General features: G+C 41.2%; 1 protein-coding gene across 1 annotated transcript in view; it reads right to left on the bottom strand.

The window, feature by feature from the left end:
• EML3 (EMAP like 3) overlaps positions 1–25,812 on the bottom strand; it is a 153,091-nt gene extending 127,279 nt beyond the window's left edge. Inside the window, exon 1 of the mRNA XM_082270182.1 lies at positions 25,743–25,812. Coding sequence (XP_082126308.1) covers positions 25,743–25,764 — 22 coding nt within the window. The 5' untranslated portion in view covers positions 25,765–25,812. The remainder of the gene's footprint in view (positions 1–25,742) is intronic.
• Between the last annotated feature and the right edge of the window lie 441 nt (positions 25,813–26,253).

The raw sequence follows: 26,253 nt of genomic DNA, 5'->3' as shown, positions 1-26,253 counted from the left end.
TTTCCCGGCCGAATTTCTACTTGTGTGTACGGGCCTTTTCTCTCTCAAGGCCTTACTAGGAGCAACAGCAAATTATGTCCCAAAGGGGAGGGGGAGCTAGGTATTTACCTGGTCCTAAATGGTCATTTTTTTCTAAGAGGTTTAGAGCCCCACTGCTGACCAAATACATAAGTATTCAAATACTAAATCTGGATGCCTTTCAGAAGCCTGTATATTGAACTGGTTTATAACCCTATTTATGTATTGGTCAATGATGTTTGCCATTTGGACTGTCTCTATATAATTTGTTATAAACCAATACAATTTTTTTTCCAAATATAACTTTTATTGAGAACAGCTGGATATAGGTACACCAAAAAGTCCCATATGAGGGGTGCAATGAAGAATAATGAAACATAACAACAGCAGTCAAAAAACATCAGTGCATCAACGGCCAACTATGTTAGGACATCAATAAGTGCCAGTTCACACTAATACGACTTGTCAGGCGACTTGGTCAGGTCATTGAGTAGTACAGGACCGGTTCTAATAGGAGCGACACAAGTCGCTCCGACTTAGAAAAAGGGTCCTGTACTACTTCGGGGCGACCTGGAGGCGACTTGCATTGACATTCATTTTATGAAGTCCGTGCAAGTCGCGCCTAAGTCGCGCTGCACGCGACTTCACAGGTCGCCCCCTAAGTCGGAGCGACCTAGTGTGAACCGGCACTTAGAACCGGCACTAAGGTTTTCTACTAAGGAGAGATATCAAAGCAAGGCAATACCCTTTGTAAGTAAAACAATAAAGAAGTAACCCTCACCAGCGTGTTGCCCTTCTTATTATAAGGACAAGAAGAAACAAGACAAGGGCGAAAGAGAATTGAAAGAGGAAACACGAAGAAGAGAGAGCACAGAAGGGGAGAGAGGAGACGGACAGGTGGGGTGATAGTGGGGAGAAGGGGGGAAAGAAGGTACATGGAAGGAAGGGGGGAAGGTAAGGGGGTGGGGGGGGGAGAAAGGGTAAACCAATACAATTTATTTCCAAAAAAAAAAATAGAAAAGAAAAAAAGACTACAATAGACTTTCAGACTCATTGGCCTTAATGTGTGTGCATATGTGTTTAAACGTGGCATTAGTTTGCCAGCTCCTGCATCTGGGCAGGACCTGATGTGAATGGTTTGTTGTTCATTTTACTGAATCTTGGCCAGAATACTGGAGTTCGCATGTCCTCCTGTGTTTGAGTGGGTTTCCTCCAACACTCCAAAGGCATGCTGATGGGTTAATTGACTCCTATTTAAATTGGCCCTACCTAGTATGTGTTCACAATTTGGCTTTGCATATTTGATATAAGATTTAGCATGCCAGTCCCAAGCCAAGCAAATGTTGAGGGTTGAGGAAAGATCTGGAAAACTACATTTTAAAAATTTCACCAAGAAAATCCCATGGAACAAAGGTTTTCAGGCATATCAGACATGGTTCCCGGAGAGCCAGCCCATAGAATCGCCATCTGAAAAGATCTACATTTCTGCATTTTGGACTGATATATAAAAACAGGAGTAAAGAAAATTGAAAGTGTAAGCACAACAGCTGATCAGATTTTATTGCTTCATTTTGTTTCAGTAAAAGCTTACACCCACCTCTAATTGTAGGATTGTTTCACACTTGCATGCTTCACTTTGACTTTGTAATCTAAACTTACACACCCTTCTCCGCTATGTGTGAACACTTACACACACCCTACAAGTACCATTCCTTCAAATGCTGCATTCCGATCACCTTTTCTACGACCAGATAGTATGCATTCATAACCTTCTCACCTAGGTTACCTTTTATCATTCCAGTGAGAGTGAAGGCAGAGTCCAGTATGGATCTTATTTAAGTATCCAAAGCTGGATGCAAACTCACTGTGGGAACCTGCGTAATTGACTTAATGTGGAAACACGGCTTCAAACAATGCCATCCCACACAAAGGTTTTTATAGAAAAAGAAATAACTGTGCAGCTATAACTTGAAATTACAGTTTTTATATCTAACTAGTTACTTGCATCCTGACTAAAACCACAGGTACTCGTAAAGAACAAGTGGTTCAGGTATTTTGTGGGTATGCAACCCAATACAGGTCCCAACAAGGCCCTTTTATTTATTTATCTCAGTACAATCATGACTAATATGTCAAGTGTATTATTTCTATAAAATAAGAAACACATTTTTTTGTGCATATGAACACCTTATGCGTCTTTTTAGAAATTGGCATAAACCTATACACTGTGCAATGTGAAGATGTAGCTTATGTATAATAAATTGACTAAACATAGAAAAGAAGCTCTAATAGAAAAAAAGATCTAAAGTTATGAAATCAAGGACACAGAACCTCCATTTAATAAGGTCAAAATAACTCCCCAACAAGCAGTGGTAACCCGCAGCAACCAATTAGAAATGTTAACCTAACCATTGTACATATTTTGAGTGTGTGAATATATATATATATATATATATTCCTTGAAAAAGTATTCATAGTACTTGACATTTTCCACATTTTGTCATGTTACAACCAAAAACGTAAATGTACTTTATTGGGATTTTTTTTTACAAATAAATATGTGAAAAGTGTGGCGTGCATTTGTATTCAGCCTCCTTTACTCTGATACCCCTAACTAAAATCTGGTGGAACCAATTGCCTTCAGAAGTCACCTAATTAGTAAATACAGTGCCTTGAAAAAAGTATTCATACCCCTTGAATTTTTCCACATTTTGTCATGTTATTACAACCATAAATGTATTTTACTGAGATTTTATGTGATAGACCAACACAAAGTGGCACCGAATTGTGCAATGGAAGGAAAACAATGAATGGTTTTCAAAACTTTTTACAAATAAATATGTGAAAAGTGTGGCGTGAATTTGTATTCAGCCCCCGAGTCAATACTCATCATCTTTTGCTGCAATTACAGCTGCAAGTCTTTTTGAGTATGTCTCAATCAGCTTTGCACATCTAGAAAGTGACATTTTTGCCCATTCTTCTTTGCAAAATAGCTCAAGCGCTGTCCGATTGGATGGAGAGCGTATGTGAATAGCAATTTTCAAGTCTTGCCACAGATTCCCAATTGGATTTAGGTCTGGACTTTGACTGGGCCATTCTAACACATGAATATGCTTTGATCTAAACCAGGCATGTCCAGGCATGCGGCCCGGAACCACAGACAATACGGCCCACCGCCGGCGGCTCACGGACACCCGCAAGTGCCGTGCGATCTCCCGGCTGCCGCGGGAGACTTAGGATGTCTGCAGTCAGTGACAGAGCCGCTGCTTCCTGTATAGTTCTGGATCTGTCACAGGCGGAGTGATATGAAATGCACACCGCCTGTGATAGGAACCATACAGAAAGCAGCGGCTCTGCTCTCTACTGCAGTCGCTGCTTCCTCCAGCAGTACCCGAAGTCATGACCAGCAGTACCCACATGACCAGCATTACCCGCCAGCAATCCAGCAGAAACCACCAGCATTACCCACCAGCATTACCAGCTAGCAGTAACCACCAGCTTTACCAGCCAGCAGTAACCAACAGCAATACCTGCCAGCAGTAACCACCAGCATTACCCATCAGCATTACCTGCCAGCAGTAACCACCAGCATTACCCACCAGCAGTAACCGCCAGAAGTACCTGCTAGCAGTAACCGTCAGCAGTAACTGCCAGCCTTACCCACCAATACTACCCGCCAGCAGTACCCACCAACACTCCCCTCCAGCATTACTCACCAGCATTACCAACCAGCAGTAATCGCCAGCATTACCCACGAGCAGTACCCACCAGAACTACCTGCCAGCGGAAACCCCCAGCACTACCCACCCACCAGCATTACCCACCAGCAGTAGCCGCCAGCAGTAACCACCAGAAGGACCCGCACCAGCAGTACCCGCCAGGAGTAACTGCCAGCAATCTGCAAAATAAGTAGAAAAGGTATGTGCATTAGCATGTGTAAATTGTTGCAATATGTTTTTTAATAAATAGTTGTGTTTTGTCATAATATGTCATGTCCTTGTTCATACATGTATGAATAAGGACATGACATTTTCTGGCTGCCTAAGTCATATGTGCTAGGGGTGCAACTACAACCCAGCACATACCTGTAAATATCCCAGCATGTGCAGTGTTTCTGACTCCTACCACCATGTCCACTTCAAATCACTGAGGTGGTCATGGTGGTTAGAGTGTTCCTTTAATATCTCTCAGAAGAAGTAAACCTCTGTATACTGATTCCATTTCATTTAATCATCCTCTAGTTGTGTTAAATTAGTGTGGGGGGTGCGGCGGCGCGGGAAGGGTGCAGCAACGTTTTATTACTTATATACCTTAACTATAGTATATATTTTATATGCGGCCCCGGAACATTTCTCTACACTCAATATGGCCCAGAGCAGCCAAAATTTTGGACACCCATGACCTAAACCATTCCATTGTAGCTCTGGCCTATGTTTAGGGTCATTGTCCTGCTGGAAGGTGAACCTTTGTCCCAGTCTCAAGTCTTTTGGAAACTCTAACGGGTTTTCTTCTAAGATTGAACTGTATTTGGCTTCATCCATCTTCCCATCAACTCTGACCAGCTTCCCTTTTCCCTGCTGAAGAAAAGCATCCCCACAACATGATGCTGCCACCACCATGTTTCATGATGGGGATGGTGTGTACAGGGGGATGTACAGTGTTAGTTTTCCTCCACACATAGTATTTTGCTTTTAGGCCAAAAAGTCCAATGGCTTTCTTCTTGCCACTATTCCATAAGGACCAGATTTTTGGAGTGCAAGACTAATAGTTGTCATGTGGACAGATTATCCCACCTGAGCTGTGGATCTCTGCAGCTCCTCCAGAGTTACCATAAGCCTCTTGGCTGCTTCTCTGATTAATGCTCTCCTTGGTCAGCCTGTCAGGTTAGGTGGACGGCCATGTCTTGGTAGGTTTGCAGTTGTGCCATACTCTTAGCATTTTCAGATGATGGATTGAACAGTGATCCATGAGATATTCAAAGCTTGGGATATTTTTTTATAACCCAACCCTGCTTTAAACTTCTCCACAACTTTATCCCTGACCTGTCTGGTGTGTTCCTTGGCCTTCATGATGCTGTTTGTTCTTTAAGGATCTCTAACAAATCTCTGAGGGCTTCAAAGAACAGCTGTATTTATACTGAGATTAAATTACACACAGGTATACTCTATTTACTACTGAGGTGACTTCTGAAGGCAATTGGTTCCACTAGATTTTAGTTGTCAGAGTAAAGGGGGCTGAATACAAATGTATTAAAGGGGGGTTGTGAGAACCAGCGCTATGGATAAGAACTGACAGGCAGTAAATATATATAAGGTTGCAGCCACCAACCGAACCCCTAAGAAACTTAGGGGCAGGAATATAGTGTGAATACAAATGTACGCCACACTTTTCACATATATATTTGTAAAAAAATATGAAAACCATTTATCATTTTCCTTCCACTTCACAATTATGTGCCACTTTGTGTTGGTCTATCACATAAAATCCCAATAAAATACATTTAAGTTTTTGTTTGTAACATGACAACATGTGCAAAAATTTCAAGGGGTATGAATAGTTTTTCAAGGCACTGTAGAGTCCACCTGTATGTCATTTAATCTCAGCATAAATACAGCTGTTCTGTGATGCCTTCAGAGGTTTGTTAGAGAACCTTAGTGAACAAAAAGCATAATGAAGGCAAAGGAATATACGAAACAGGTCAGGGATAACGTTGTGGAGAAGTTTAAAGCAGGGTTAGGGTATAAAAAAATTTCCCAAGCTTTGAACATCTCAGAGAGGACTACTCAATCCATCATTCGAAAACTGCAAACCTACCAAGACATGGCTGTCCACCTGAACTGACAGGCCAGGCATTAATCAGAGGAGCAGTCAAGAGGCCCATGGTAACTCTGGAGGAGCTGCAGAGATCCACAGCTTAGATGGGAGAATCTGTCCACAGGACAACTATTAGTCATGCACTCCACAAATCTGGCCTTTATGGAAGAGCGGCAAGAAGAAAGCCATTGTTGAAAGAAAGCCATAAGAAGTCCCATTTGAAGTTAGCAAGAAGCAATGTGTGGAGGAAAACTAACACTACACATCACCCTGACCACACCATCCCCATTGTGAAACATGGTGGTGGCACAATCATGTTATGGGAATGCTTTTCTTCAGCAGGGAAAACAAAGCTGGTCAGAGTTGATGGGAAGATGGATGGAGCCAAATACAGGGCAATCTTAGAAGAAAACCTGTTAGAGTCTGCAAAAGACTTGAAACTGGGTCAGAGATTCACCTTCCAGCAGGACAATGACCCTAAACATATGCCAGAGCTACATTGGAATGGTTTAGATCACGGGTGTCCAACCTTTTGGCTTCTCTGGGCCATATTGAGTGTAGAGAAATGTTCCTGGGCCGCATATAAAATATATACTATAGTTAAGGTATATAAGTGATAAAACGTTGACCCTAAACATACAGTCAGGGCTATAATGGAATGGTTTAGATCAAAGCATATTCATATGTTAGAATGGTCCAGTCAAAGTCCAGACCAAAATCGAATTGAGAATCTGTAGCAAGATTTGAATATTGCTGTTCACAGACACTTTCCATCAAATCTGACAGAGCTTGAGCTATATTTGCAGGGAAGAATGGGTAAACATTTCACTCTCTTGATGTGCAAAGCTGGTGGAGACATACCCAAAAAAACTTGCAGCTGTAATTGGGAAAGGTAGTTCTACAAAGTATTGACTCAGGGGGGCTGAATACAAATGCACACCACACTTTTCAGATATTTATTTGTAAAAATTTTGAAAACCATTTATCACTTTCCTTCCACTTTACAATTATGTGCCATGACAAAATGTGGAAAATTTCAAGGGGTATGAATACTTTTTCAAGACACTGTATACATACAGTATCTCACAAAAGTGAGTACAACCCTCACATTTTTGTAAATATTTTATTATATTTTTTCATGTGACAACACTGAAGAAATGACACTTTGCTACAATGTAAAGTAGTGAGGGTACAGCTTGTATAACAGTGTAAATTTGCTGTCCCCTCAAAATAACTCAACACATAGCCATTAATAATGTTTTAACCGCCGGCAATATAAGTGAGTACAAGTGGAAATGTCCGAACTGGGCCCAAAGTGTCAATATTTTGTGTAGCCACCATTATTTTCCAGAATTGCCCTAACCCTCTTGGGCATGGAGTTCACCAGAGCTTCACAGTCCTCTTCCACTCCACCATGATGACATCACAGAGCTGATGGATGTTAGAGACCTTGTGCTCCTCCACCTTCCGTTTGAGGATGCCCCACAGATGCTCAATAGGTCTGGAGACATGCTTGGCCAGTCCATCACCTTTACTCTCAGCTTCTTTAGCAAGGCAGTGGTCGTCTTGGAGGTGTGTTTGGGATAGTTATCATGTTGGAATACTTCTCTGCGGCCCAGTCTCCGATGGGAGGGGATCATGCTCTGCTTCAGTATGTCACAGTACATGTTGGCATTCATGGTTTCCTCAATGAACTGTAGCTCCCCAGTGCCGGCAGCACACATGCAGCCCCAGACCATGACACTCCCTCTACCATGCTTGACTGTAGGCAAGACACACTTGTCTTTGTACTCCTCTCCTGGTTGCTGCCACACGCTTGACACCATCTGAACCAAATACGTTTATCTTGGTCTCATTAGTCCACAGGACATGGTTCCTGTAATCCATGTCCTTAGTCTGTTTGTCTTCAGCAAACTGTTTGCGGGCTTTCTTGTGAATCATCTTTAGAAGAGGCTTTCTTCTGGGACAACAGCCATGCAGGCCAATTTGATGCAGTGTGCGGCGTATGGTCTGAGCACTGACAGGCTGACCCCCCACCCCTTCAACCTCTGCAGTAATGCTGGCAGCACTCATGCGTCTATTTCCTAAAGACAACCTCTGGATATGATGCTGAGCATGTGCACTCAATTTCTTTGGTTGACAATGTCGAGGTCTGTTCTGAGTGGAACCTGTCCCGTTAAACTGCTGTATGGTCTTGGCCATTGTTCTGCAGCTCATTTTCAGGGTCTTGGCAATCTTATTCTAGCCTTGGCCATCTTTATGAAGAGCAACAATTCTTTTTTTCAGATCCTTAGAGAGTTCTTTGCCATGAGGTGCCATATGTAACTTCAAGTGACCAGTATGAGAGAGTGAGAGCGATAACACCAAATCTTTTTTTTCACACCTGAGACCTTGTAACACTAAAGAGTCACATGACACCGGGGAGGGAAAATGGCTACTTGGGCCCAATTTGGACATTTTCACTTAGGGGTGTACTCACTTTTGTTGCCAGTGGTTTAGACATTAACGGCTGTGTGTTGAGTTATTTTGAGGGGACAGCAAATTTACACTGTTATACAAGCTGTACACTCACTACTTTACATTGTAGCAAAGTGTCGTTTCTTAAGTGTTGTCACATGAAAAGATAATAAAATATTTACAAAAATGTGAGGGGTGTACTCACTTTTGTGAGATACTATATATATATATATATATATATATATATATATATTCTGTATATATACAGTATACACTGTTTTTACTATTCTGTATAATATAATTTGCAATTAAGACCCCCAGTTCCAAAGTTACACTCTGACGTAAAAAAATGTACAGATTTTGCAAGCATGCTTTTTAACCACTTGCCGACAGCCGCACGACTATTTACGTCGGCAGTCAGCCCCTCACAGGCAGAGCGACGTAGGGCTACGTCGCTAGCCTGTAAGAGTTTTGGGAGCGAGCACGCGCCGCCGGATGTGCGTTCCCGCTCCAGCTAGGTCACGGACCCCCCCACGCGTGTGCCCGGCGGACCCGATGTCCGCCGGTCACTCGGGATCGTCCGTGACAGCGGGAGAAAGGCAGACGGCTAGTGTAAACAAAGCCGCCTGTCAGTTCTCCCTGTGTAAGAATGGTGATCAAACGGTTCTACTATGTAGGACCGTTGATCACTGTTCTTACACATTAAGCCACAGCCAATCACAGTAAGAAGCATGCCCCTAGGACACACTTAACCCCTCCCTCTCCAATACAGTTAACTCCTTCACTGCCAGTGTCATTTTTACAGTAACAGTGCATATGTATAGCACTGATTACTGTAGTAATGTCACTGGTAACCCCAAAAGTGTAAAAAATGTCAGTCAAGGGTCCAATCTGTCCGCCCCAATGTCGCAGTCCCGCAAAAAAAAAAAAAACGCAGATCGCCGCCATTACGCGTTAAAAAAAAAAACAACAAAAATGACAAAAATCTTTCCCTTTGTTAGTAAACGCAATAACTTTTGCGCAAACCAATCAAAATACGCTTTTTGCAATTTTTTTTACCAAACATATGGTAAAAAAAAAAATTGGCCTAAAATGTTAAACATTTTTGATTTTTAAACTTTTTTGGGGGAATTTCATATAAAAAAATGTGAAAAATATTGTTATTTTTGCAAAATTAAAGCTGTTTGTTTGTTTATAGCGCATGATCAAAAAATTGCACAGGTGATCAAATACCACCAAAAGAAAGCTCTGTTTGTGGGAAAAAAAGGACGCCAAATTCGTTTAGGTATAGTGTCGCACGACCGCGCAATTGTCCGTTAAAGTCACGCAGTGCCGAATCGCAAAATAGGCCCTGGTCAGGAAGGGGGTAAAATCTTCCGGGGTTTAAGTGGTTAAAGTATTTTTGGTTAATGTCCATTTCTATTCACTGCTTTACCACTGAAAAAAAAAACTGTACATGTGCAAAGACAGAATTCCATGTGCATTTAGGTGCAGTTATAGAGATGTGTGACTGGGTCCTTAGCTGTTCATACATAGGGAGAATTTGTTTCAGATTTGATTTTTGAGATCTGCAAACTTACCAGCTGTAAATTTTCCAATGATTAGGGATCATGTGATATTAATGGTTTAGCTGGGCCCACCATTACATACTTATGTTTAATCTTCCAACAGATCAAATCTGAAGCAGTTTCTAACAGTGTGTGCCAGCTTCAAAGAAAATAAATAGTACACTGTGATAAGTAGGTCATCACACAGTAAGTAAAAACTCATCATTCTCTGTATTTAATGGTCGGTAAAAAAAGTAATCTTCCTCTGTAGTTTATAGACTGTAAAAAGTGATCATGTTCTAAAGCAGCCGTCACTAAATGGCGGCCCGCGGTCCAGGAGCGGCCCGCACGATGCTTCCGCCCGGACCCGTCAGGCCGCCACTGTAAGTAGTTATTAGTTTGCTGGGACCGCGGGTGTCCCAGCAACCAGTGACATTACGGGTGTGCGCCCCGCCCCCTGCTTCTTTCTTCGGCTCCCTCCCAGCCAGCCGCGAGTTGGGGCGAGACGTCACGAGCGGGCCCCGCCCCCTGCTTCTTTCTTCGGCTCCCTCCCAGCCAGCCGCGAGTTGGGGCGAGACGTCACGAGCGGGCCCCGCCCCCTGCTTCTTTCTTCGGCTCCCTCCCAGCCAGCCGCGAGTTGGGGCGTGACGTCACGAGCGGGCCCCGCCCCCCTGCTCCTAACTGCGGCTCCTGACTCTCACACTCAGCCTAGCCGCGAGCACGCCCTGCCCCTCTGATGTTCGCTGCTCCTGGCTCCCGCATTTTCTGCTCCCAAAGGTATGTGGGGCACATTTTTATAAAATGCAGACTGATGGGCATATTTTGTTAAGGGGCACACATTTGTGTCCATTAGAGTGCCCCATAAAATATGCCTATTAGAGTCCCCCCTAGCATAAAATGTGCCCATCAGCGTGCGCCTTATTTTATGTTAAGGGTCACGCTGATGGGCAAATTTTATGTTAAGGGGCACTCTAATAGGCATATTTTATGTTAAGGGGAACTCTAATGGGCATATTTTATGTTAAGGGGAACTCTAATGGGCATATTTTATGTTAAGGGGAACTCTAATGGGCATATTTTATGTTAAGAGCAACGCTGATGGACACGTTTTGTTTTGCCCATCAGCGTGCCCCTTAACATAAAATGTTCCCATTAGAGTGCCCCTTAACATAAAATGTTCCCATTAGAGTGCCCCTTAACATATGGGGCACTCTAATGGGAACATTTTATGTTAAGGGGCACGCTGATGGGCAAAACAAAACGTGTCCATCAGCGTTGCTCTTAACATAAAATATGCCCATTAGAGTTCCCCTTAACATAAAATATGCCCATTAGAGTTCCCCTTAACATAAAATATGCCCATTAGAATTCCCCTTAACATAAAATATGCCCATCAGAATGCCGCCTAACATAAAATGTGCCCATCAAAGTGCCCCTAACATAAAATGTGCCCATCAGAATGCCCCCTAACATAAAATGTGCCCATCAAAGTGCCCCCTAACATAAAATGTGCCCATCAGCGTTCCCCTTATTTTATGTTAGGGTCACACTGATGGGCATATTTTATGTTAAGGGGCATGCTGATGGGCAAATTTTATGCTAAGGGTCACGCCGATGGGCACATTTTATGCTAGGAGGCACGCTGATGAGCAAATTTTATGCTAAGGGTCACGCCGATGGGCAAATTTTATGCTAGGGGGCACGCTGATGGGCAAATTTTATGCTAAGGGTCACGCTGATGGGCACATTTTATGTTAGGGGGCACTCTGATGGGCACATTTTATGTTAAGAGCAACACTGATGGACACGTTTTGTTTTGCCCATCAGTGTGCCCCCTAACAAAATGTGCCCATCAGAGTGCCCCCTAACATAAAATGTGCCCATCAGCGTGCCCCCTAACATAAAATGTGCCCATCAGAGTGCCCCCTAACATAAAATGTGCCCATCAGCGTGCTCCTTATTTTATGTTAAGGGGCACGCTGATGGACACATTTTATGTTAGGGGGCACTCAAATGGGCATATTTTATGTTAAGAGCAACGCTGATGGACACGTTTTTGTTTTGCCCATCTTTCTGAGTCATAGCTCAGACTTCAGATTCGGACCTCGGCCCAAAGAAAATTTTAGCAACCGGACCTCCTTGAATTTTAATTCATTACCCCTGTTCTAAAGCTTATGGGCAGCATAAAGTCATCATCTTCCGTGGAATGTGGACACCATAAAGTCATCATCCTCTGTAGACTATGGTCAGTATAAAGCCCCGTACACGCAATAAGAAATTCGGAAGGGAAAATTCGTCCGACGACCGATCTGCCGATTTTCGGATTGTTAGTATGGTGCTTTCGACAGCCGACTCAGACTTTTCGGCTGACAAAATACTGGTGTGCAAGCTACAAAATTTTTGTCCTCCGTCAACATACGTCCGATTTTCGTCTCATTAGTACAGATTTAGACGGGGGAAAAATCTTATGAGCAAGACTAAGCATGCTCAGAGATGAAAGAACACATACAAATCAATCCAACACATGACATCACTTCTCAAGTAGAATTCTGTCGTACGGGAAAATTTGTGTGCAGTCTAGAGCACATTCCAACCAACGGACACTACTCAGGACAAAATACGGACGACCGGTCGGCGTAAATTCGTAGCGTGTGTACGAGGCTTAAGTCTACATATCCTCTGTAGCCTAAAGTCAGCATAAAGTCATCATCTTCAGTAGACTATGGTCACTATAAAGTCATCGTCCTCTGTAACCTATGGGCTGTATAAAGTCATCAATCTGTGTAGACTATGAGAAGTATAAAGTTATCATCCTCTGTAGCCTATGGGTAACATAAAGTCATCATCTTCTGTTCAGCCGTGGCCAAAAGTTTTGAGAATGACACAAATATTCGTTTTTACAAAGTCTGCTGCCTCAATTTTTATGATGGCAATTTGCATATATTCCAGAATGTTATGAAGAGTGATCAGATGAATTTCAATTAATTGCAAAGTCCCTCTTTTCAGGAATGGCAGCAGGCAGGTGTGAGGGCATCTGCACACAGAGTGAGGCGAAGACTTTTGGAGGATGGCCTGGTGTCAAGAAGGGCAGCAAAGAAGCCGCTTCTCTCCAGGAAAAACATCAGGGAAAGACTGATATTCTGCAAAAGATACAGGGATTTGACTGCTAAGGACTGGGGTAAAGTAATTTTTTCTGATGAATCCCCTTTGCGATTGTTTGGGGCATCCGGGAAAAACCTTGTCCGGAGAACAAAAAGGTGAGCGCTACCATCAGTCCTGTGTCATGCTTTCCTCTGTAGACATAGGCAGTATAAAGTCATCATCCTCTGTAGACATGGTCAGTATGGTCAGTCATCATCCTCTGTAGACATGGTCAGTATGGTCAGTCATCATCCTCTGTAGACATGGTCAGTATGGTCAGTCATCATTCTCTGTAGACTATGGTCAGTATAAAGTCATCATCCTTTGTAGACTATGGTCAGTATAAATTCATCATCCTCTGAAGAGTAGACATGGTCAGTATGGTCAGTCATCATTCTCTGTGAACTATGATCAGTATAAAGTCATCAGCCTTTGTAGACTATGGTCAATATAAAGTCATCATTCTCTGTAGACTATGGGCAGTATAAAGACATCAATCTCTATAGATTATGAGCAGAATAAAGATATCATCCTCTGTAAACAATAGTCAGCATAAAATCATCATCCTCTGTAGACTATGGGCAGTGTAAAGTTATTATCCTCTGTAGACATGGGCAGTATAAAGTCATCCTCTGAAGACGTGGTCAGTCATCATGCTCTTTAGACTATGGTAAGTATAAACTCATCATCCTCTGTAGACGATGGTCAGTATAAAGTCGTCATTCTCTGTAGACTATGGGCAGTATAAAGACATCATCCTCTGTAGACTATGGGCAGTATAAAGTTATTATTCTCTGTAGATATGGTCAGTATAAAGTCATCATCCTCTGTAGACATAGTCAGTGTGGTCAGTCATCATTCTCTGAAGACATGGTCAGTATGGTCAGTCATCATCCTTTGTAGACTATGGTCAGTATGGTCAGTCATCATTCTCTGTAGACTATGGTCAGTATGGTCAGTCATCATCCTTTGTAGACTATGGTCAGTATAAAGCAGGGGTAATGAATTAAAATTCAAGGAGGTCCGGTTGCTAAAATTTTCTTTGGGCCGAGGTCCGAATCTGAAGTCTGAGCTATGACTCAGAAAGATGGGCAAAACAAAAACGTGTCCATCAGCGTTGCTCTTAACATAAAATATGCCCATTTGAGTGCCCCCTAACATAAAATGTGTCCATCAGCGTGCCCCTTAACATAAAATAAGGAGCACGCTGATGGGCACATTTTATGTTAGGGGGCACTCTGATGGGCACATTTTATGTTAGGGGGCACGCTGATGGGCACATTTTATGTTAGGGGGCACTCTGATGGGCACATTTTGTTAGGGGGCACACTGATGGGCAAAACAAAACGTGTCCATCAGTGTTGCTCTTAACATAAAATGTGCCCATCAGAGTGCCCCCTAACATAAAATGTGCCCATCAGCGTGACCCTTAGCATAAAATTTGCCCATCAGCGTGCCCCCTAGCATAAAATTTGCCCATCGGCGTGACCCTTAGCATAAAATTTGCTCATCAGCGTGCCTCCTAGCATAAAATGTGCCCATCGGCGTGACCCTTAGCATAAAATTTGCCCATCAGCATGCCCCTTAACATAAAATATGCCCATCAGTGTGACCCTAACATAAAATAAGGGGAACGCTGATGGGCACATTTTATGTTAGGGGGCACTTTGATGGGCACATTTTATGTTAGGGGGCATTCTGATGGGCACATTTTATGTTAGGGGCACTTTGATGGGCACATTTTATGTTAGGCGGCATTCTGATGGGCATATTTTATGTTAAGGGGAATTCTAATGGGCATATTTTATGTTAAGGGGAACTCTAATGGGCATATTTTATGTTAAGGGGAACTCTAATGGGCATATTTTATGTTAAGAGCAACGCTGATGGACACGTTTTGTTTTGCCCATCAGCGTGCCCCTTAACATAAAATGTTCCCATTAGAGTGCCCCATATGTTAAGGGGCACTCTAATGGGAACATTTTATGTTAAGGGGCACTCTAATGGGAACATTTTATGTTAAGGGGCACGCTGATGGGCAAAACAAAACGTGTCCATCAGCGTTGCTCTTAACATAAAATATGCCCATTAGAGTTCCCCTTAACATAAAATATGCCCATTAGAGTTCCCCTTAACATAAAATATGCCCATTAGAGTTCCCCTTAACATAAAATATGCCTATTAGAGTGCCCCTTAACATAAAATTTGCCCATCAGCGTGACCCTTAACATAAAATAAGGCGCACGCTGATGGGCACATTTTATGCTAGGGGGGACTCTAATAGGCATATTTTATGGGGCACTCTAATGGACACAAATGTGTGCCCCTTAACAAAATATGCCCATCAGTCTGCATTTTATAAAAATGTGCCCCACATACCTTTGGGAGCAGAAAATGCGGGAGCCAGGAGCAGCGAACATCAGAGGGGCAGGGCGTGCTCGCGGCTAGGCTGAGTGTGAGAGTCAGGAGCCGCAGTTAGGAGCAGGGGGGCGGGGCCCGCTCGTGACGTCACGCCCCAACTCGCGGCTGGCTGGGAGGGAGCCGAAGAAAGAAGCAGGGGGCGGGGCCCGCTCGTGACGTCTCGCCCCAACTCGCGGCTGGCTGGGAGGGAGCCGAAGAAAGAAGCAGGGGGCGGGGCCCGCTCGTGACGTCTCGCCCCAACTCGCGGCTGGCTGGGAGGGAGCCGAAGAAAGAAGCAGGGGGCGGGGCGCACACCCGTAATGTCACTGGTTGCTGGGACACCCGCGGTCCCAGCAAACTAATAACTACTTACAGTGGCGGCCTGACGGGTCCGGGCGGAAGCATCGTGCGGGCCGCTCCTGGACCGCGGGCCGCCATTTAGTGACGGCTGGTATAAAGCAATCAGCCTCTGAAGACATGGTCGGTATGGTCAGTCATCATCCTCTGTAGCCTATGGTCAGTTTAAGGTCATCATCCTTTGTAGAATATGGTGAGTATAAAGTTATCAATCTCTGTAGACATAGTCAGTATAAATGAAAAAAAGTGATCACAGTAGTGATAACTATAGCGCTTGCAGTGTCCCCTAATGGGAGAATTTTAAATATTTCACAATAGTGCTTAATATGGATAAATAGTGATATTATCAAATAAATAATTAATTAAATACACTGATAAATAAACAATTAATAAATAAGTGGATAAATAAATAAACCACTGGTGATTATAATCCTTCACAGTGTGCAGTGAAAAAAACTTTCAAATTGGTAAAAAAATAAATATATCATGTAGTTCTAAACACAATTCATATAATAATAAAGTGCTGGTGCTCCTTGCTGGATTCCTTAGTGCTTCCTTCACCGTGAGTAAATGAATGAAATGCCCACTCACCGAAAGCTGTGGGTTTTATATGTCATATGACACTAAAACCGTCTGTGCTTGTTAAGAGATCCTGCCCGGATCGAATGGATCTCCCTGGGTCTTTACAGCCACTACGGGTTTTTCTTCTACCTCGGGTAGTCTCCTTCAGCCACGATCCCAGCCTTGGAATGTGCCCTTCCTGCAAAGTCCCCTCCAATCACAACCGTGATGAGGAAATAAAAAAACGGATAGTGTGGTATTGTTTCCAATATATTTATTCACACACCCCATGCATAGCAAAGGTAAAATCTATAAAATTTCCAGCAGGTGATAAAGGTGCTCATCCAAAGTTCAAAAAATTGTAACAGCAAATGTGAGGTAACCGTGTTCAAAACCAAACAGACAGGCAAACAAATAGGACCGTCATATGTTCGGCACAAAGAGTGGAGAGCGGTAGTTCCGGTATGCGTTCCACTCGAGTGCGTATGACGTCACCACGTGCGTTCCACCTAACGCGTTTCGTCATTGGCTAGACGTCTTCAGAGGTGGAGTCACACGTCTAGCGTGGGTCTTATATACCAGAGATGCCGCTCAGCACTCCGCCCAACTCCGCTCTGAGAAAAACTCTATCCGGAAACCGGAAATGCCTCCATGTCCCCGTATGGTAAATAACATTTATGGCGTGCAATCCATATTTCGGAGCTCAATATTATATAACCATATTCCTTTATCATTTACCCAGTACCATTCTAATATCATGTGTAAACATATGATTAAGTTAGTTTGTGCTACATTATAGAAAACATTCCATACAAAAGGGCACACATATAAATAAATCATATTAATAAAAATATTACATTTTAATTCAAAAATTATTAAAAACATATTAAATCTATATTATTGTGATGGGGGTTAATATCATAAAAATACTGTATTTATGTAATTAATATTAAAATTATCAGAGGTCTAAAATGTATAAATATTATAGTTAAGTGGATTACAAAATTGCTAATATGATATTATATATATAATTTTATTTATAAAATTTTATTATCACGATCTAAAATTATTTATTAAATTAATTAATTAAAAATTAATTATTTATGGCTGAACAAAGATATTAATATTTTATAGGATTTGTAAATTATCATATTTTATCAAAACTCTATAAAAACTAAGGATTTGAAATAAAACAATTAATGTCCATGTCAATATTCATACCCTTGGGTTGTAGGGTAGAGAGCTCATAAATCCAACGGGACTCATTTTGGGAGACGGCAATTCGCATATTATTGCCCCTCCAATTCTGTTCAATCTTGTCAATGCCCAAGATGGTAAGAAAGGTGGGGTCCCTATTGTGCACCATTCTAAAATGTAGGGAAACACTATGATTCCTGAAACCTTTCTTGATATTAGCAATGTGCTCCCCTATACGTACCCTGAGCTCTCTTGTAGTACGACCCACATATTGTAACCCACAAGGGCAAGTGAGAAGGTATGTGACATGGGTACTCCTGCATGTAATTAGTTTCTTAATGTTATATTTCTTTTTTGTTACGTTTGATTGGAACTCAAGAACTTGTCTTTTCCTCGTTTTCACAGTTTTACATGGTTTGCACCTTCCGCATGAATAAAAACCTTTATATATCTTTAGGTTCATGACAACTCATGCGCCTGAAGAGAAATTGTAGTAATGAACAGGATTTTATGAACCAATCAAATATGATTTTAGACAGGTTCCAAGAAAAAGGATACAAAAGAAATACACTGGAAAAAACCAGAGATGATGTCAAAAATATGGACAGAGGATTACTTCTAAGAGATAAAGAAAAAGAAGATAACGATTACTCTTTGAATTTTATTACACAGTACAACACAAGATACAGGGAAGTGGAAGATATTATCAAAAAGCACTGGCACCTTCTTTTGAGGGATGAAAAATTGAAGGAGGTTATTCCAAACCGGCCGAAATTTGTCTACCGCAGAGGTCCTAACCTCAGAGACAAATTGGTAAAGAATGTACCAGATCCCCCCAAGAAACTTTTAACTTTTTTAGATTATAAAGGTTTTTATTCATGCGGAAGGTGCAAACCATGTAAAACTGTGAAAACGAGGAAAAGACAAGTTCTTGAGTTCCAATCAAACGTAACAAAAAAGAAATATAACATTAAGAAACTAATTACATGCAGGAGTACCCATGTCACATACCTTCTCACTTGCCCTTGTGGGTTACAATATGTGGGTCGTACTACAAGAGAGCTCAGGGTACGTATAGGGGAGCACATTGCTAATATCAAGAAAGGTTTCAGGAATCATAGTGTTTCCCTACATTTTAGAATGGTGCACAATAGGGACCCCACCTTTCTTACCATCTTGGGCATTGACAAGATTGAACAGAATTGGAGGGGCAATAATATGCGAATTGCCGTCTCCCAAAATGAGTCCCGTTGGATTTATGAGCTCTCTACCCTACAACCCAAGGGTATGAATATTGACATGGACATTAATTGTTTTATTTCAAATCCTTAGTTTTTATAGAGTTTTGATAAAATATGATAATTTACAAATCCTATAAAATATTAATATCTTTGTTCAGCCATAAATAATTAATTTTTAATTAATTAATTTAATAAATAATTTTAGATCGTGATAATAAAATTTTATAAATAAAATTATATATATAATATCATATTAGCAATTTTGTAATCCACTTAACTATAATATTTATACATTTTAGACCTCTGATAATTTTAATATTAATTACATAAATACAGTATTTTTATGATATTAACCCCCATCACAATAATATAGATTTAATGTGTTTTTAATAATTTTTGAATTAAAATGTAATATTTTTATTAATATGATTTATTTATATGTGTGCCCTTTTGTATGGAATGTTTTCTATAATGTAGCACAAACTAACTTAATCATATGTTTACACATGATATTAGAATGGTACTGGGTAAATGATAAAGGAATATGGTTATATAATATTGAGCTCCGAAATATGGATTGCACGCCATAAATGTTATTTACCATACGGGGACATGGAGGCATTTCCGGTTTCCGGATAGAGTTTTTCTCAGAGCGGAGTTGGGCGGAGTGCTGAGCGGCATCTCTGGTATATAAGACCCACGCTAGACGTGTGACTCCACCTCTGAAGACGTCTAGCCAATGACGAAACGCGTTAGGTGGAACGCACGTGGTGACGTCATACGCACTCGAGTGGAACGCATACCGGAACTACCGCTCTCCACTCTTTGTGCCGAACATATGACGGTCCTATTTGTTTGCCTGTCTGTTTGGTTTTGAACACGGTTACCTCACATTTGCTGTTACAATTTTTTGAACTTTGGATGAGCACCTTTATCACCTGCTGGAAATTTTATAGATTTTACCTTTGCTATGCATGGGGTGTGTGAATAAATATATTGGAAACAATACCACACTATCCGTTTTTTTATTTCCTCATCACGGTTGTGATTGGAGGGGACTTTGCAGGAAGGGCACATTCCAAGGCTGGGATCGTGGCTGAAGGAGACTACCCGAGGTAGAAGAAAAACCCGTAGTGGCTGTAAAGACCCAGGGAGATCCATTCGATCCGGGCAGGATCTCTTAACAAGCACAGACGGTTTTAGTGTCATATGACATATAAAACCCACAGCTTTCGGTGAGTGGGCATTTCATTCATTTACTCACGGTGAAGGAAGCACTAAGGAATCCAGCAAGGAGCACCAGCACTTTATTATTATATGAATTGTGTTTAGAACTACATGATATATTTATTTTTTTACCAATTTGAAAGTTTTTTTCACTGCACACTGTGAAGGATTATAATCACCAGTGGTTTATTTATTTATCCACTTATTTATTAATTGTTTATTTATCAGTGTATTTAATTAATTATTTATTTGATAATATCACTATTTATCCATATTAAGCACTATTGTGAAATATTTAAAATTCTCCCATTAGGGGACACTGCAAGCGCTATAGTTATCACTACTGTGATCACTTTTTTTCATCACCAGCACCCGCACTTTACATAGCAGCTGCAACATATTAATTAAATTAATTTAAATTATTTATTTATTGATTTTAATCATTAATCACTTTATTTAATCCACTTATTATCATACAATTAGTAAACCAGGTCCTGTTAATTATCTCCCTGGCGCGCTAATATATACAATTCGTATATATTTTTTGTACAAACATAGTCAGTATAAAGTCATCATCCTCTGTAGACATGGTCAGTATAAAGTCATCATCCTCTGTAGATATGGTCAGTATAAAGTTATAAATCTCTGCAGACTATGGTCAGTATAAAGTCATCATCCTTTGCAGAATATGGTCAGTATAAAGATATCAATCACTGTAGACATGGTCAAAACAAAGTCATCATCCTCTGTAGACTATGGTTGGTATAAAGTTATCAAACTCTGTAGACTAAAAACAGTATGTTCAGTCAGCATCCTCTGTAGATATGGTCAGTATAAAGTCGTCATCCTCTGTAGATATGGTCAGTATGAAGCCATTGCCCTCTGCAGAGTATGGTCAGTATAAAGTTATCATGCTCTGTAGACTATGGTCATTACAAAGTCATCATCCTTTGTAGAATATGGTCAGTATAAAGTTATCAAACTCTGTAGACTATAAACAGTATGGTCAGTCATCATCCTCTGTAGATATGGTGAGTATAAAGTCATCATCCTCTGTAGATGTGGTCAGTATAAAGTTATCATCCTCTGTAGACTATGGTCAGTATAAAGTTATCATCCTCTGTAGACTATGGTCAGTATAAAGTTATCAATCTCTGCAGACGTCAGTATAAAGTCATCATCCTATGTCCCTGAACACACGGAGGAACCCCCCCTGCCGCTCTCACCGGGATCCACTGCCTCCACCACCAGGATCCGCTCCAGTGATGCTCCTGATGATCAACATTACTTGACTAACTGCATCTTATTCACCGACTAAATGTGAGTGTAATACTGCTGCACATACTTCAATGAATGTCTTGCAGCAATTAGAAGGCGCTGCGCTGTCTTCCCTCAGGTCTTCATAGATTTGCAGTGGTCTGATACTCCTTCCATTTCAATATTATCGCTTGCACAGTGCTCATTGGGATATTTAAAGCTTGGGAAATCTTTTTGTATCCAAATCCGGCTTTAAACTTCTCCACAACAGTATCTCGGACCTGCCTGGTGTGTTCCTTGTTCTTCATGATGCTCTCTGCGCTTTAAACGGACCTCTGAGACTATCACAGTGCAGGTGCATTTATACGGAGACTTGATTACACACAGGTGGATTCTATTTATCATCATTAGTCATTTAGGTCAACATTGGATCATTCAGAGATCCTCACTGAACTTCTGAAGAGAGTTTGCTGCACTGAGAGTAAAGGGGCTGAATAATTTTGCACGCCCAATTTTTCAGTTTTTTATTTGTTACAAAGTTTGAAATATCCAATCAATTTTGTTCCACTTCATGATTGTGTCCCACTTGTTGTTGATTCTTCACAAAAAATTACAGTTTTACATCTTTATGTTTGAAGCCTGAAATGTGGCAAAAGGTCGCAAAGTTCAAGGGGGCCGAATACTTTTGCAAGGCACTGTACACTGTTTTTACTATTATGTATAATATAATTTGCAATTAAGACCCCCAGTTCCAAAGTTACACTCTGACATAAAAAATGTACAGATTTTGCAAGCATGCTTTTTAAAGTATTTTTTTCATGCAGCGAATGTCCATTTCTATTCACTGCTTTACCACTGAAAAAAAACTGTACATGTGCAAAGACAGAATTCCATGTGCATTTAGGTGCAGTTATAGAGATGTGTGACTGGGTCCTTAGCTGTTCATACATAGGGAGAATTTGTTTCAGATTTGATTTTTGAGATCTGCAAACTTACCAGCTGTAAATTTTCCAATGATTAGGGATCATGTGATATTAATGGTTTAGCTGGGCCCACCATTACATACTTATGTTTAATCTTCCAACAGATCAAATCTGAAGCAGTTTCTAACAGTGTGTGCCAGCTTCAAAGAAAATAAATAGTACACTGTGATAAGTAGGTCATCACACAGAAAGTAAAAACTCATCATTCTCTGTATTTAATGGTCGGTAAAAAAAGTAATCTTCCTCTGTAGTTTATAGACTGTAAAAAGTGATCATGTTCTAAAGCTTATGGGCAGCATAAAGTTATCATCTTCCGTGGAATGTGGACACCATAAAGTCATCATCCTCTGTAGACTATGGTCAGTATAAAGCCCCGTACACACAATAAGAAATTCGGAAGGGAAAATTCGTCCGACGACCGATCTGCCGATTTTCGGATTGTTAGTATGGTGCTTTTGACAGCCGACTCAGACTTTTCGGCTGCCAAAATCCTGATGTGCAGGCTATAAAGTTTTTGTCCTCCGTCAACACACGTCCGATTTTCGTCTCATTAGTACAGATTTCGACAGGGAAAAATCTTATGGGCACGACTAGGCATGCTCAGAGAGAAAGAACACATACAAAGCAATCCAACACATGACATCACTTCTCAAGTAGAATTCTGTCGTACGGGAAAATTTGTGTGCAGTCTAGAGCACATTCCAACCAACGGACACCACTCTGGACAAAATACGGACGACCGGTCGGCGTAAATTCGTAGCGTGTGTACGAGGCTTAAGTCTACATATCCTCTGTAGCCTAAAGTCAGCATAAAGTCATCATCTTCAGTAGACTATGGTCAGCATAAAGTCATCATCTTCAGTAGACTATGGTCAGTATAAAGTCATCATCTTCAGTAGACTATGGTCAGTATAAAGTCATCGTCCTCTGTAACCTATGGGCAGTATAAAGTCATCAATCTGTGTAGACTATGAGCAGTATACAATTATCATCCTCTGTAGCCTATACATAAAGTCATCATCTTCTGTTCAGCCATGGCCAAAAGTTTTGAGAATGACACAAATATTCGTTTTTACAAAGTCTGCTGCATCAATTTTTATGATGGCAATTTGCATATACTCCAGAATGTTACGAAGAGTGATCAGATGAATTTCAATTAATTGCAAAGTCCCTCTTTGCCATGAAAATGAACTTAATCCCATAAAAAACATTTCCACTGTATTTGTGAAGAAGGCATGAGGGTGCCAAAGAAAGTCCAGCAAGTGCCAGGACCGTCTCCTACAGTTGATTCAGCTGCGGGATTGGGGCATCACCAGTGCAGAGCTTGTTCAGGAATGGCAGCACACAGAGTGAGGCGAAGACTTTTGGAGGATGGCCTGGTGTCAAGAAGGGCAGCAAAGAAGCCGCTTCTCTCCAGGAAAAACATCAGGGAAAGACTGATATTCTGCAAAAGATACAGGGATTTGACTGCTAAGGACTGGGGTAAAGTAATTTTTTCTGATGAATCCCCTTTGCGATTGTTTGGGGCATCCGGGAAAAACCTTGTCCGAGAAAGAAAAGGTGAGCGCTACCAACAGTCCTGTGTCATGCTTTCCTATGTAGACATAGGCAGTATAAAGTCATCATCCTCTGTAGACATGGTCAGTATGGTCAGTCATCATCCTCTGTAGACATGGTCAGTATGGTCAGTCATCATCCTATGTAGACATGGTCAGTATGGTCAGTCATCATCCTCTGTAGACTATTGTCAGTATAAAGTCATCATCCTCTGTGGACTATGGTCAGTATAAAGTCATCATCCTCTGTAGACATGGTCAGTATGGTCAGTCATCATTCTCTGTGGACTATGGTCAGTATAAAGTCATCATCCTCTGTAGACTATGGTCAGTATAAAGCCATCATCCTCTGTAGACTATGGTCAGTATAAAGTCATCATCCTTTGTAGACTATGGTCAGTAGAAAGTCATGATTCCATGTAGACTATGGGCAGTATAAAGACATCCTCCTCTGTAAACAATAGTCAGCATAAAATCATCATCCTCTGTAGACTATGGGCAGTATAAAGTTATTATCCTCTGTAGACATGGTCAGTATAAAGTCATCATCCTCTGTAGATGTGGTCAGTATAAAGTCATCATGCTCTGTAGACTATGGTCAGTATAAAGTCGTCATCCTCTGTAGATATGAGCAGTATAAAGTCATCATCCTCTGTAACCTATGGTCAACATAAAGTCATCATCCTCTGTAGACTATGGGCAGTATAAAGTTATTATCCTCTGTAGAGATAGTCAGTATGGTCAGTCATCATCCTCTGTAGACATGGTCAGTATGAAGTCATCATCCTCTGTAGCCTATGGTCAGTATAAAGTCATCATCCTCTGTATATATGGTCAGTATAAAGTTATCATCCTCTGTAGACTATGGTCAGTATAAAGTCATCATCCTCTGTATATATGGTCAGTATAAAGTTATCATCCTCTGTAGACTATGGTCAGTATAAAGTCATCATCCTCTGTATATATGGTCAGTATAAAGTCATCAATCTCTGTAGATATGGTCAGTATAAAGTCATCATCCTCTGTATATATGGTCAGTATAAAGTCATCATCCTCTGTATATATGGTCAGTATAAAGTCATCATCCTCTGTATATATGGTCAGTATAAAGTCATCATCCTCTGTATATATGGTCAGTATAAAGTCATCATCCTCTGTAGATATGGTCAGTATAAAGTCATCATCCTCTGTATATATGGTCAGTATAAAGTCATCATCCTCTGTAGACTATGGTCAGTATAAAGTCATCATCCTCTGTATATATGGTCAGTATAAAGTCATCATCCTCTGTAGATGTGGTCAGTATAAAGTCATCATGCTCTGTAGACTATGGTCAGTATAAAGTCGTCATCCTCTGTAGATATGAGCAGTATAAAGTCATCATCCTCTGTAACCTATGGTCAACATAAAGTCATCATCCTCTGTAGACTATGGGCAGTATAAAGTTATTATCCTCTGTAGAGATAGTCAGTATGGTCAGTCATCATCCTCTGTAGACATGGTCAGTATGAAGTCATCATCCTCTGTATATATGGTCAGTATAAAGTTATCATCCTCTGTAGACTATGGTCAGTATAAAGTCATCATCCTCTGTATATATGGTCAGTATAAAGTTATCATCCTCTGTAGACTATGGTCAGTATAAAGTCATCATCCTCTGTATATATGGTCAGTATAAAGTCATCATCCTCTGTATATATGGTCAGTATAAAGTCATCATCCTCTGTATATATGGTCAGTATAAAGTCATCATCCTCTGTATATATGGTCAGTATAAAGTCATCATCCTCTGTATATATGGTCAGTATAAAGTCATCATCCTCTGTATATATGGTCAGTATAAAGTCATCATCCTCTGTATATATGGTCAGTATAAAGTCATCATCCTCTGTAGACTATGGTCAGTATAAAGTCATCATCCTCTGTAGATATGGTCAGTATAAAGTCATTATCCTCTGCAGACTATGGACATATCTCTCCACTCACCTGCAGGATGGTCCTCCTCCATTCCAGCTGTACCTGCTGTGACAGGGGTTGCAGTGAAGTGTCAGCCTCCTGGGATAACTCGGAGAAGAGGACAGGAAGAGTTCTCAGTACTGGCTGTACAGAACTCCCCCAAACATTCCCTCCAACTCCCTCCTTCTTTCTCTTTCTCGTGCCCCTCCTGCAGTTGCTGTGTGTCTCTCCAGCACTGTCTGTTCCTCCCTCCTAGACAGAAGAGACAGTCAGGTTAGTGACTGTCCCTCCCTCAGGAAGCGCGAGTCACTTCCCCATTGAAGAGACAGGCAGACACAGAGCAGAGAGTGCAAAGTGTGACAAAGTGAGGGGGAGGGAGGGCCTGACATGTAGTCACAGGCTATTGTCGCTGTTAATACGAGGAACAGATTGTCTGACAAGCATAGGGGGCTCTGACAGATCTATAGTATCAGCATTACATTACAGAGACCTCCATATCCTGTCCATGTCAGCTATACTGTGTAATACTTCCATTACTAAT

The sequence above is a fragment of the Pelophylax lessonae genome (genome assembly GCF_965119305.1).
Source record: "Pelophylax lessonae genome assembly, chromosome: 10".
Taxonomy (NCBI): Eukaryota; Metazoa; Chordata; class Amphibia; order Anura; family Ranidae; genus Pelophylax; species Pelophylax lessonae.
The sequence above is the reverse complement of the archived record's forward strand: the minus strand, read 5'-3'. Positions and strand labels throughout refer to the sequence as shown.